General features: G+C 45.2%; 1 protein-coding gene across 4 annotated transcripts in view; it reads right to left on the bottom strand.

Annotated features, from left to right (window-relative positions):
* TMEM94 (transmembrane protein 94) overlaps positions 1-14,467 on the bottom strand; it is a 97,068-nt gene that overhangs the window by 35,377 nt on the left and 47,224 nt on the right. For all 4 annotated transcript variants that reach the window (XM_048817500.2, XM_048817501.2, XM_048817502.2 and 1 more), the window contains 8 exons: positions 10,451-10,570; positions 8,777-8,904; positions 7,988-8,124; positions 7,014-7,216; positions 3,931-4,082; positions 2,754-2,856; positions 2,317-2,403; positions 1,700-1,816 (listed from right to left, as the gene is read on the bottom strand). In XM_048817500.2, the coding sequence (XP_048673457.1) occupies positions 1,700-1,816; positions 2,317-2,403; positions 2,754-2,856; positions 3,931-4,082; positions 7,014-7,216; positions 7,988-8,124; positions 8,777-8,904; positions 10,451-10,570 (1,047 nt within the window). The remainder of the gene's footprint in view (positions 1-1,699; positions 1,817-2,316; positions 2,404-2,753; positions 2,857-3,930; positions 4,083-7,013; positions 7,217-7,987; positions 8,125-8,776; positions 8,905-10,450; positions 10,571-14,467) is intronic.

Here is a 14,467-nt window from a genome sequence, read left to right as displayed (position 1 = left end):
GAATGCTCCATTTAGCAGAACAAGGTATGACAAGGTGAGGCTAGGTAAATCTGAACTAGAAATGAAATTAAAAAAAACAGTTTCTTAACACTGAAGGTAAATAACTATTGGAACAACACGCCAAGATTTCTGGTGGGTTCTCCACTAGCATTTCTTGAATTACATTTGGATGTTTTTCTAAAAGGTATGTTCTACTTCAACCACATCTATGTGACTTGAAGCCAGAATTAATAAAGGAAAATCCTATGTCCTGTCTTATGAAAGAGGTCATACTAGAAGATGACCACAGTGGTCCCTTCTGGCCTTAAGATCTATTAGCTTGAACTCGATGGAAAGGGGAAAGGCAGCAGCGAAGGGAGCAGAGTTACATGGTCCAGCTGACAGAGAGGAAGAGGGTCTTAACTGCTTTGTTCTGAATGGAGTAGAGGGAAGAAAGGTGGGAATGGAGAGGCCAAAGAAGAGGCTGCCCTAGTCAAGATCAGAGTGAAGAAGGCCTGAACAAGCTTTGTGACTGTAGGGACATGGAGGAAGGATCATATTTGAGATGTCATGGGGAAAGAACTGGCAGGATTTGGCAAACTGCTTGGACATGTGGGGAGAAGAGACAGGAGACAGAAAAGGACACACCCAAGGCATGAGCTTGGGTGATAGGATGGAGGTGCCAACTGCAATGAAGAAGGGAAGACAAGGACCTCCTATTTCACCATGCCAGAGAATCAAGGGCAGAAGCTGAGTGATGCTGACAGTGAGCATGCAGAGGGGAAACCACTAAAAGGAGATGGTGAGGGAGCATTTGGATGCAACGGATGCAGTATCTGCCTCATTCTATGCCAGCACAGGATGCAGGTGACTCCCACTGACTTCAGTGTAAGTTCTGCATATCCTGTAGGGAGAAGAATAGGCATCAGGAGAATATGGGGACATTGAGTCTCAGGGAGCACAAGGAGGTATTCCAAGCAATTGTGTCAAAGGCAGAAACTTCAAAACAGATGCTTGAGAAGAAGATAAACACACCATAGTGCACCTGGCTAAAGCCATCAGGAGCAGGTGCATGGGGAGGTACTCCCACATCCACTGAAAAAAATCAGCTTATATCTCAGAAAGTTCAGGATCAGAACCCCACCAGCCTCTCCAAGAAAAACTGCTAACCCCTCTCTGCCCTTATGGGAAATAACCCTCACCTCCTTAGTTCCTATTCCACTTCAGGGAGCATTCCTGTAATCTGACCCCCAGCATTTCAAGTGGCAGCTCCCAGATCCCATGGGGAATAACAGCGGTTAAAAAGAGGACATCATAACACCCAGCCACTCCAATTCACTAAAGGTTCCTTTGTTCTGGCTATTGCATCACATTTGTCTCAGTTTAGACTCCCACTAAGAGGGTACAATTGTCCATCAGTTGGCTCACAGAACCTGTCTTAAATGGATCTATTTGACTGTGGAATAAACTCCAAGAGAAGAGCTTGGACCAGCTGAAACTGGGCTGGAGAGAGAACTGGGAACATACTGTTGGGAACGATGCTGCTGCTCCCCAGGGAGATGGACTAGACATGACCCAACAGGGGTCACCCAACTGTAATTTTTAAGATTCTGTGGATTCACCTGACGAACAGACTGCCCCCTGTGTTCCTCTCACAGAGTCCATCACCTTCTCTACCCCTCCCTCCACACACAGTGGCCGGACATGGGGAAATACCTACCAGCGAAGTGGATGAGGCCTTGCTCATCTGGGCCAGGACTCTGGCTTCTCCACAGGCTGTAGCAAGAACCCACAGGACAGGAAAGAGCAGTGGAAGGATGGGCAGCACGCCATTCACCTGAAAAACCACCCTTGGTCACCAACTAGAGTCGGCACAGCGATGAAGCTAGAACTAAGGCCTGTCACATGACCTCCCCTTCACCACAGTACAGGGACAGACACGGGGCAAAGTCAGGAGCAAAGGATGCAGTTTGCAAAGACTGAAAGTAGTGCAAACCCACTGAGGAACCCTGAAGGAAAGTCACCCACAATCCATGGGGATTTGCCATAAAAGAGGTAGTCAGCAGTTCACCTCCACTTGCAGTCAGTTTTCACAATGGATTTGGCATTAAGCCTTAATATTAAAAAGAAAAATTCCTGGGAAAATAGATTAAAGCCCACCCTGATGGGAACACTAGGGATACAGCTGCTGTTCAACTGAGTGCTTCACCTGACCTCAGCGTGCACAGGGAAAGAAGCAACTCTGAGAAGGTGTGGAAGGTTTGTGTTAAAAGGAAATTAGCTGCAGTGTACATGTTTGTTAGGAGGGAGTGGGGTGGGCACAAGAGACTCCTTTACCTGCAGCTGAAGAAGAGTGTACCGCCAGGAAGCAATTCCAGGAGCCACGAAAATGAAGCGCACAGCATTGGTGATCAGGAAGCCAGCCTGTTAGTTAAACAGAGGAAATACCCTCAGCAAGCCACCACCACTTGGAACGAGAGTCTCCACTCCCCTTAACACTGCGAGCCCTGGAAAATCCTGGAGGACAAAGCTGGTTTGTTACTGCATTGCCAAACCTTCCCCACCCTCCGCCTCATCTCATTGCTACACCTACATACTGACTGTTGAGCACCTTCACTGCACTTCTCTGAGCTACCCAAACTGAATATAGGGTTAGTGACTGGCTGGAACTTTTCACCAGTTCTTAACTTCTGCTGGGATGTACTGGCCTGCTCTTCTGGCAACTTTGGGACAAGATTGGTCATCAACAGCAATGGCTTGAAAGTCAGACCTACCAATACAATAGGGACGGCACACTTCAGCATCACTGACTGCACTGTGAACCTCTCGTTATCCAGAGCTGTCACGGGACGTGACAAAGCCATGTCCAGACACCACCTGAAACATCAAGACCAGTTAGGAGCCCCAGCCCATGACACAATAGCCAACAGTCCCAAGGCCCTAACATTGCATCTTCCTCCACTATAATCTTTTTAGTTTATCTTGATAGAATAGTGCTTCACGGTAGGAAACTGATCACTGTTTCAGAGACCCAAAGCCAGGCATTCCATACAACTAGCTTTGCACTTGACACTGGAGTAAATATAATGACTCCTTGACTCCTCAGCTGGTTGACCGCAGCTCTCAAACCCCAATTTGCATGTCTAGTCAGAGTACATTCAGATACCTACATCTCTAGCTGACCAGAAGGGTCACTGATGTTACTGATTAAATCTTAAGGCAAAATGCCACTTGCAGAGAATCCCACCCACTCAGAGCGAAAAGATCAATAGTCATATGAAAGAGAATATTTCCCACTCGGTTTCTAAAAATGGGCTTTGCCCCCCTGCTGAACCAGATCAAGTAACAATGAAACACCTGCCTCATGCTATCTGCAGCCCTCTTGCTCTTCTTTTCTTTGCTCATCCAAGAATTAGCATTTTACTTCTTAAAATTACACCACCCTAAAAAGGAGAGCAACTATCCCTGCAAGTTAGTATTCTCTGCAGATCCAAACTTCTGTGCCCATAATTTAGAGATGATGCCTCTGGTTAGAGAGTTGACAGCTAGCCTTGTCCTTGGTCTCTGAGTTGCAAACACAAATTTAAAAAATAAAATAAAAAGGAAACTCAGATCCCTATAAAAATGGGCCCAAATGAAGGGCTTGCTATCAAATGCAGATATTATCTATCTCCTTGCCACCACCACAAATCAGTTTGCAGGTGAGGTGCTAAACCAGCAGTTTGGAGAATATGGCTTTCTGCATCCATCTGACCTAGCAGCTGCTGAGAACCAGTGAAGGAGTCCAGTGAGAGTCTTATAACTCTAGTATTCCCAGATAATGGATAAGAGGTAATATAGTCTATCTGAAGCCCCCTGTACAGGACTGGCAAAACGCCACCCCTTCTGATACAAGGCTGCAACAAGAACCAAGCCAGCCTGTACAAACATGAGAAGCAGTATTTAGCACACCTGACATTGTCAATCACTGGGGTCTTTAGGACACGAAAGAGACGATACAGCTGAGGATTCTGAGGTCCCTTCTTCACTTCACCCCTCGGGGACGGTGGAGGGGAGAAAGGGGGGAACAAGTCTCCTGGCTCCAGAACAATGTGTTCATCATCCTGTTATCAAATTAAAGAAGAAAAGACAGAAAGAAGGTCCAAAGGCTGCACAATCAGACAACTCAATGGAAACTTCCTGAAAGGCACTGGTGTTTTAGTATCACAGAAATCTGTTCAACACAGGACATGTTTCCTACACCGTTCAAACCATCAATGCTTTAAAATTCATTTGCAAAGTTGCTGCACTGAATGTGAAGCAGAATGCAACACCTATTGCAAAATGGAACACTTACTCCTCAGCATCATTGTAGTATATATGCACATTTCACAGGAAAGCATCTACACCAGGGGCGGGCAAACTTTTTGGCCTGAGGGCTGCATCAGGTTTCTGAAATTGTATGGAGGGCCGGTTAGGGGAGGCTGTGCTTTCCCAAACAGCCAGGCATGGCCCGGCCCCCGCCCCCCATCCAACCCCCCGCTTCTTGCCCCCTGACAACCCCCCCAGGACTCCTGTCCCATCCAGCCCACTCTGTTCCCTAATGGCCCCCCAGGGACCTCTGCCCTGCTCTCGGTCCCCTGACCGCCCCCAGACCCCCCGCCCCATCCGCCCCCCGTTGCCCCATCCAACTCCCCCCTTCTTCCTGACTGCCCCCGTGACCCCTGCCCCATCCAACGACCCCTTCTCCCTGACTGCCCCCAGACCCCTCGCCTCAATTGCCCCGAACTGCCCTCCCACCACCTCATTCAATCCCCCCTCCTTCCTGACTGCCCCCCAGGACCCCTGTCCCGTCCACCCCCCGCCGCCCTATCCAACCCCTCCTCTCCTTCCTGACTGCCCCCCCCCGGGACCCCTGCCTCCATTCAACCCCCGTTTCCCGCCCTCTGACCACCCCAACCTCTATCGACACTCCTGACCACCCCCCCGAACTCCCCTGCCCTCTATCCAACCCTCCCCTGCTCCCTGCCCCCTAACCGCACTGCCTGGAGTGCCGGTGGCTGGCAGCACGGCTGCACCAGGACAGGCAGCCATGCTGCACCAGCGCAGCACAGAGCACTGGGTCAAGCCGGGCTCTGCAGACCCACCGCCCAGAGCATTGGGGGGAGGAGCGACAGCCTCTTGGGCCAGGAGCTATGGGGCTGGGCAGGACGGTCCCGCAGGCCAGATGTGGCCTGCGGGCTGTAGTTTGCCCATCTCTGATCTACATTATGGTGTTACGGTCACATAACTAAGGCGCCACAGCTGTGAGATTGTAGCACCCACAGTGTAGACGTGACCTTAGACAATAAAGAGCATCAAAAGTAACTTTAAAAGCTGAATTTTCCCCATGTCTTTCTTGCACAGCACATTTCCTCCCACCCCCATTTCTAGTACAAAATATGAAATCTTGCCCACTTGCACCTATTAAAGATCCCTACATGCTTTTGTAAGAGGCATTTTAATTCTGATGCCTTGGCCAAATTGTAGTTTTGGTAATTCCATTCCTTTTCTCTAAATTAAACTATAATAATGGTCATGTGTGGCTTGTGGATGTGGCATTCTTTTTCACTTCTTGTCCAAAACTGGTGTTGCTGTGTTGTGAACAGCTGCTGCATTCCAGCCCAGAAGTAGTTGCATTACAAGCAGAAAAAAGATCCATGCGATTCCTTTATCTGCCACACAGGAGTTCGTAAGGCTTAACTTTTAATATTTGTAAAACAATGTGAGCTCCTTGGCTAAGAGCTTCCAAAGAGCAGGAAATATTATATTATCTTCATCTCTTTGCCCCAGCATCTTTAAATTTTTTTAATCTAAGTGCTCTCTTTGTTCTGTCAAGTGCTCCTGTTTGTACCACCAACTCTGTACATTCTCTAAACAAATCATCCCACAAGCTTCCATTCCCTGAGAGCTGCTTTCAGAGCCAGGAGGAAAGCCAGGCCCTGCTGCTTGTTTTGCTACATTGTAAAGGGCAAGCTTCAGTATCCAAACACCACGAAGGAAGGGTTTTCTGAAACAGCAGGCTGTTCACAGTTTTTTCCCAAATAAGATCTGATCAGTGGATAATTACACCACACATGAGCTAAGATGTTGTCCAGGTAACATTCCCTCTAGTACTGGCCCCTCCCCATCTTCCCAAATTCCCTGAAATTATTCTGCAATCTGATGGAGACATGCATAGACTCTCAGACTTCAAGGTCAGAAGGGACCATCATGATCAAGTATGATTTTATAACAGATAAGTCTAGAGACCACTTGCAGTCCTGCAGTGATAACCGAAACATTTTCTCCTGTTCTCTCTCAGTCAATTTCTTCCTTAGCTTGTAGTTCCAGCCCTCTTAGGCAGTTCATTCACTTTCCCCCCACGTATCCTATACAACGACCTTACATTATCAGAGAACAGAAAGCGGAAGGTCAGAGCAGATAAGCCTTTATTTCTCCATATGAAATGCAGGGTACAGTCCCCTTCTTTTATCAGAAAGGTATATTCTACACGAGGGTTCCATGAGGAAATACTATGTTCATGTTGGCAGTTCTATCTGCAAAGTGAGTGCAATGAAGTCACAGCAAGGAGCAGAGAGGAGTATTTTGCTCACAGGTTCATTTAAGATCTCTAGTGACAGTGACTTTCTGCCTAAAACCCATCTTCTGGCACAACAGCAACACCCAGGGTTTCAAAATGGGAGGGTGTCCTATTGAATTATCTATTCAGATGGGTTTAATACAGTTATGATCAGAAGCACAATACACTCCTTTCCTGTCCTGTGGGAGATAAGAAACATCATACTTTGGCATCATTTGTGTGACTACGTTGTTGGGGTTTGCCAGGAGAGCTGTTTATATAAAGCACTTTTAGCTGCACAAATGAAGTGCAAGGTGAAACTCTTGAGTGTTCCCAAGGTAGGAAGAGATCAAACACACAATGAGAATACTGCATGCTCTGGGAATTGGTCACCAACTGATCATCCTGGGAAACAATCTTTCATCATGGCACAGAAAGGAGACAAGTGAGTTACCTTAATCCCTCTCAGAGAAGCAAAAGACTCCTGCCCCGGTCTCAGAGCAATAATGTCTCCCTCTACTAACAGGCTGACGGGTAGGTTTACGACATGACCATCCCTGTAGGCCCAGTGGAGGGACCAGGATGGGGCAAAAGGCATGTGAAGGTCGGGGTACATGGAGTCTGGCCACTTTGGCTCTTTACCATCTTCCAGGGTATCTGAAAGCACAGAGAACAGGAAAGAGTGAGGAAGAGCCGCACTGGAAAAGGGCTGGTGATCCTGTAAGGATTTACCTTCCACAGAGTGATCCCTCCAGTGCTAATCCCATACAGTCCTTATGATCTCCTGCCATTTCCTTTATTCACCCATGGGGGAGGGGCGGTCCCTCATATTTCCCCATCCTGTACAGACAGCTACCCAAAGCAAATTTACAACATAAACCAAACACCAGGTAATGCTGAGATGAACCTATGCAAGACAAAAGCCAAGAGAATGTCCCAAAGGGCCCCAGGCTGAAAAGAATTACTTCCCCTCCTCCCAGGCAGAGGCTCTCCCCAGGCTCGCTGCCCAAATTGGGAGGGTGCTTACTCACAGCTGTTCTCACACACACACACACACACACACACACGTCTCTTGGTGGGAGGGTGCAGCTGTCACTACGCTCTCCTCTCTCATTGCTTGCTGGAAGGCAGATATTTTTATGAGATGCTCAGAGTCTGACTTACTTCAGCACACAGACATAGTGGCCATTTGCCTTACCAGGTTAAGGTTCAAAGCATCTGACACTATAGCAGCTCAGCATCACCATCTAAAGAGGGTGGTGCAGAAAGCATGCCTCTCAACAGCCTGCCTCTGTAGGAGACGGAGCAAGACAGGTAATCTAAATACAAGTAATGGAGACACCTAGGTTTGAGAGAAATCCAATAGAGGAGGAAGCTGTGAGTGTGTGCATGACAACCCAAATGGAAGATGGCGGATAGAGACCTCACCGTTTATCTTGTCAATGATGGTCCGAAGCCTCCTTTCAACCTCTCTGCGCTTCAGCCTCTCTTGTCGTCCAATCAAGAACAGGTTCAGGAGGAGGAGGAGGAGGAGTGCCAGGGCATTCACAATCTCAGCACCTTGGCTTTGTGAGGCAACAGGAAATAACCAAGTAGACAAGGCATGTGAGTAAAGGAGCAAAATATGCTCCCCCGTGCACAGATATAGACGCTCACCTGCCTGGCCCTTTATGAATAATGTTAATACTTGAGTCAGTGGGATGTAAGAATAAAGAAAAGCAGAGGCATTAAGCCCAAGCTTGGTCTTTAGAACAATTCCACTGGAGAAGTTCAACAAGATCTGCTTCAATCCAGAGATACTCTTATAACATACAGCCAGGGAATGGTAAGGTCCAAGTGGCAGCTCTCTGCACTCTTCCATGAGGCACCCCAACCCCCAGTTCAGTTTCAGGATTATCCCTCTCTATTCCCACACCCCAGGACATCAGGGGATCTGGGACCACTGCACAAAAAGGAGGTTGTACAGTTCCCAAAGGGAGACAACCTCATTCTCTCCATCAGATCTTCTATGTGATTGTTGAGAAGCAGCCTCAATGAGCTCCCAAAACGAGTCTTTGTCAGAGATTGGGGGAAGGAGCCGATGGGGACACGATCTGGGCATGGAAGAGCCCAGTGATCAGAAAGAATGAGCGACCACAACGCTAAGACCGCCATGGGCTCTCCTGACACAGTGAAAAACTACCCCACCCCCCAAATAGCAAAGGGGACTTTGCTCACCTCCCGTGTGGCTGGCTCCCGGAGCAGCACAACAGCAGCAGCACGGCCAGCAGCATCAGAGATGCACCCGGCCAATGGAAGCAAGAGCAACGGTTACCATGGTACAGGAAACTGCTCCTCCACACCTCCTACGGAGCAAGAGCAGCAGAGAGACTCAGTGTCAGCTAAACACAGATCTAGTCCTTTAAGAAGCATAACACAGAATCATAGAAGATCAGGGTTGGAAGGGACCTCAGGAAGTCATCTACTCCAACCCCCAGCTCAAAGCAGGACCAATCCCCAATTTTTGCCCCAGATCCCTAAATGGCCCCCTCAAGGATTGAACTCACAACCCTGGGTTTAGCAGGCCAATGCTCAAACCACTGAGCTCCTCCCCCCCCCCCCGATAACGTGTGTGTGTGGGGGGAGTAGAAGTTCACAAAACCACTGTGGAGCGAACATTGTTTTCAAAAACCTTCAAAACAGTAACGAGCTTCCCACATCAGTGTTTATCTGAGTGCTAACACACTAGCAGTGGATCAGATGACTGGCTTTGGTGAATGCTCACTGCCTTGCAATGCCCTGGCACAATACAAAGGCCGCTGTGCCAGGATGCCTCATGGCCACTGATCCAGAGGGGAGAACAAACATGGCTTTGGTGAATGCTCACTGCCTTGCAATGCCCTGGCACAATACAAAGGCCGCTGTGCCAGGATGCCTCATGGCCACTGATCCAGAGGGGAGAACAAACATGGCTTTGGTGAATGCTCACTGCCTTGCAATGCCCTGGCACAATACAAAGGCCGCTGTGCCAGGATGCCTCATGGCCACTGATCCAGAGGGGAGAACAAACATTTTTTGTAAATGTAATTACTACAAATAAGACTCTAGAGCTTTGTATTTAAATGTATGGACACCCCAACCGTAGCCAAAGGCTCAGGAGAGTGTGTCAAGCTTCATAGCCCCATCTGCTCTAAACAACCTCCTATGTGCACTGAGAGAGGCAACTTTGGAGCCTCTCTCTACAGAAAGAAAAGGAGGACTTGTGGCACTTTAGAGACTAACCAATTTATTTGAGCATGAGCTTTCGTGAGCTACAGCTCACTTCATCAGTGAGCTGTAGCTCACGAAAGCTCATGCTCAAATAAATTGGTTAGTCTCTAAAGTGCCACAAGTACTCCTTTTCTTTTTGCGAATACAGACTAACACGGCTGTTCCTCTGAAATCTCTCTACAGAGATCACATTTCAAATACAGGTAAACCCCAATTTTACACAGCTCTTAGAGGCACAGGGAGAAGGAAAAGGCAGCACAAATTCACCTTCCTAATGCTGGAAGGGGGGGGAGGCTGACTAGGTAGGCGTTTCAGCCTTCACTGCTCCTAAGCATCTCTGGGTTGAAACTAAGCTCCTAAATTCCACAACTGCACAGCTGCAAAGGAGCTATAACCTTGCATAGCTCCTAGCATTAGCTCCAAGGAAATCAGAAGCTCTGCAAAAGCAGACCGTAATGTAATTGACCTTCAATTAACTCAGAGATTTAGCTTAACAAGGGTTCGGAAAGCTTGGGGCTGCACCATAGGTCATTTGTGTGATCCATATGGGGAACTGGCCCAATTCCCAATTTCTAAACTTTAGGATTTTGAGAGACCGACAGGGAAGGTCAGAACCTACTGTGGCCTTTTTTTTGGCCTCACCTTCCATGAAATCACCTTCTTCCTTTCCTTCTGATGCCCCTCCAGCAGTGCTGACAGCTGGTCTCTCAGGATAGCGAGGGCCTTCTTTGTGGTCAGGCCCAAACTTGAGGTCATCTCATCCTGGAGAGCAGAAAACAGTGTGTTTAGTGCTTCACCGTCATCTTTCTTGGCTTTTTCCTGCTGGCCAAGCACTACATGCCCGAATGCCTTGGAATCATCTGCAATGTGTTCACCCCACCCATGAACTTTAGACTGGCCTGCTGGAATAAAAAACCAAGATGATCACAGGCAAGAAACACATTGCTGAGCACTCCAGCTTAATGCTCCATCACAGCAGCAGAACTATGAGACAAGGTCCAGAAGACAAAAGTGTCTCTGGCTGGCAGAGACTAGGAATGCTACAAAGGGAGCATGCCCAACTCCTAGAGGCGAGGGAGGTTTGAACTGATATCATTTTGTTAGGGATCCAAGGTGATTTGCCAAGAGCAGGTTATGAATTGATCTCCTAGCAGCTATCCCAGAGAAAGACGACCTGTCCGCAGCAATGAAAATGGGAGCCCTTCAGGTCACCACTCCGTTCTAGATCAGGTGCAAGTGTCATAAACTCAACCTGTTGAGTCCCAAATTTGAGAAAAAAGCTAAAAACAAGCAGCACAAGATAGACAGTTACGCTGAAATTTTAATGATGCAGGATACCTTGCTTTTCTTTTAATGTGTCCTTTTTTAATTTTTTAACCAGTTTACAAATCCTTGCCATATAAATATCAGGAACGAACAATCACTATAACAGTGAGCTTTTGTTTAGAGAGACATTATACAGAAATAGAGTCATCGGATCTTTCTATTTAATATGTTACCATATTACAGAGTGAGCATCATTACAAGGCCTATAATATGTTGCTTCTAGTGATTTTATTAAATTAAGTTAAATCTCTATATATACACATATTTAACAGAACAGCACTGTCTATCAAATGTTACTATTAAAAAAACAAGTAGTATGCTGGGGGGTTTTTGCAGGTTAATGTACTTTGAGCATTGAATAAAAGGTAACCAGATATCTAAGTATCTATCTGCCCTCTGTCTATTTTACTGGGTATATAATTGGTGTGTTAATTTTTCCATAATCTCCCTTTAAAAATAAATAAATCATTCCTCGACAGTTGGGCTATTTTTCTTTTTCCAGTGAGAGACTACCAACAGCCGAGCAGCTACTAGGAGATGAGAGATCAATTCTTTTCCCCCCCGTGCAACCATTTCTGTTAGGAAGCCCTAGAAGGATTACCAAGGGATCATTTGGTAATATAGATCCAACAAATTTGTGAGATTAGGTTACGGATTGCATCCCAATACTCTCTAATGACTGGACATGTCCATCATATATGCATAAAATCTCCTCTTTAACCACAATTTCTCCCCCATTTATCTCCATTCAATCTATATATATATATATATATATATATATATATAAAAACCTGAATGGTGAGAGGTACCTTTGAAACAGTATCTTAAAGAAATTTTCTTTTATTGTGCTACAGACTGAGGTTGCTGGTCCTTTTTTCTAGATCAAACCAGATTCTTCTAGGATAATTTGTCTATCCACCTCCTTTTCCCAGAGTGTTATCTATAGACACTTTTTTGTTAGAAAAGTTGTCAGCAAAGATCGATATAAATTAGGAAACAAAAATTATAACTAATTGATCACATGCCATCTCTCCTACTAAAATTAGCTTTCAGTATAACAGGTTTCTTAGAAAGTTGAGAAACATAACGCCTGACTTGAAAGTACTGGTACAATGGGAGAGTGGGCCAGTTAAAAGTTAATTTTGATCTCTAAATAAGTTAGACATTTTTTTTAATGGAATAGCTGGCCCACCACATGTATTCACTGGCTCTCCCAATCTTCGAAGCTCTCTTGTTCACAATTTGGGTTAAGATCTGGATCATTTGGCAAGGGAAAAGAATTTATCTTATGTGTAGTTCTATCCCTAACACAGAGCAGCCTTTGCTAAAGGATGTGTGTAAATTTCTGGAGGATGAGAATTTTTTTTTTTATTAACCCACAGTAGTTTAGCAACATTCTCACTGCCACAGTCATTTTGTTTAATAAATATCCCATGTTTGGCTGGGTTAGAGCACCCCAAATTCACTACTGCTTTGAGCTGGCTGGCTAAGTAGTATCCCAGAATATTTGGAACACTAATCCATCCTGTTTAATGGACCTGTATAGGGTATCTGCACTCACGCTTGGTCTTTCCCTATTTCATAAAAATTTTGACATCCTCTGTATTCCTGCTAGGGTTTTATTTGGGATAATCCCAGAAAAATTTGGAAACAAGAAAGATATCCTTGGCAGAATGCTCATTTTTGCTGTGGATATACTTCCCCACCGAGAAATTGCATACTTCCCTCAGCTCCCCAGATCTTTGTTCATTTCCTGAAGTAGTGGTTTGACACTAAAGCATAGAGCTCTCCAATGTTGTTTGAGATTTGAATTCCCAGGTATTTTATAGAATTTGTTGCCCATTTGTACCCAAATGTTTTCTGGAGAAGAGACTTTTCAGATTCTGGTATTTCAGTATTTGACATAATTTAACTTTAAACCCAGACACTTTCCCAAAGTTCTAGATTTCTGCAGAAACTAATTTTAGAGAAATATTGATTTAGATAAAAATATTACATCATCTGCATAGGATACTATTTTCTGGTGTGATCCTGCAAGTTTTATTCCTGTGATGGATTAATTGTTCCTTATCCTCTGTACTAAAGGTTCCATGCCCAGTGCCATAAGTGAAGGAGACAATGGACATTCCTGCCTAGTCCCTTTGTGTAATTCAAACAGTGGAGATTTAACACCAGGAACTCAAACAGCTGCTTCTGGGCTGGTGTAAAGAGCAGTTATCCATTTAGGGAACTGGGGGCCAAAGTCCACATAGGGCAGGGCTTGAAACAGAAAGTCCAACTATTCTATCTCCTTTCTCTGCGTTTAGTGACAATAAAAAACAGATTTTTTATTTGGTATTACGGATGATTCAAAGTACTCTCTTAATACTGTCTGAGATTTGTCTATCCTTAATGAATTCCGTTTGATCTGGGTTTATATAAACTGAGAGCACAGACTGCAATTGGCTAGCTCCTATTTTTGCTAGAATCTTTATGCCATGATTCAACAGTGATCTGGACCTACAGAAAATGCATAAGGTGAGATCTTTTCCATCTTTAGGGAGAATAACCACAGTAGCTTTTTTCATAGGTTGCAGAAGTTCCTCCCCTAACAGAATAGTGTTGAAGGTACCTTTCAAGGGACTCACTAATACCTCCTTAAATACCTTGTAAAATTCAGCTGGAAAGCCAGCAGATCCTGGAGTTTTACCACTTTCCATACTTGCTATTGCCACTAGGATTTCTTTTTCTGTTATTTCTTTGTCTAAAGAGTCTTAAAAATTTTGTTTATCTTTGGCAAGTCTGTTGAATTCCAGATTTTTTTTTTAAATTAACTTCAGAGCTTGGATTATCTCAGGTATAGAGATTTTTATAAGCAGCAGCAAAAGTAGCACATTTCATTAGGGTGCGTAACTATCTTTTTGCTGATTGTTCTTAACTGGTGGAATAATACATTGCTCTTGAATCCCTTTAAGCTATCACTTTTATTTCCTTTTTCAGAAAACTTCTGCTTTGTAATACTAAGGGCTTTTTCAGTGGCATCTGTCATCGACATATTCCATTTTCCCCCTAATATTTAGTTAATTGTTATAGACTTTTTTGAACCTGTGTTTTTATGCATGTCTTGCAAACTTTTTATCTTCTGCTGTATTTCTTGAGCTCTTTCTTTTTTCAGGTGAGAGGCTCTGCTTATCAACTGATCCCTAAATAGTGTTTTACCTGCCTCCTAGAGAAAGCCTCTCTTTATGTTGTCCGTATCATTTATCTGAAGGGACTGAACAATGTCCTTTTTAATTTCTGCAACCCAATCTTTTTCTTGGAGGAAAAAAGCAGTTCATTTCCCTGCCACCACCA

This window comes from Caretta caretta, chromosome 14 (assembly GCF_965140235.1).
Source record: "Caretta caretta isolate rCarCar2 chromosome 14, rCarCar1.hap1, whole genome shotgun sequence".
NCBI classification, from domain to species: domain Eukaryota; kingdom Metazoa; phylum Chordata; order Testudines; family Cheloniidae; genus Caretta; species Caretta caretta.
Note: the sequence above shows the minus strand (reverse complement) of the source record. Positions and strands in the feature narration are given on the sequence as shown.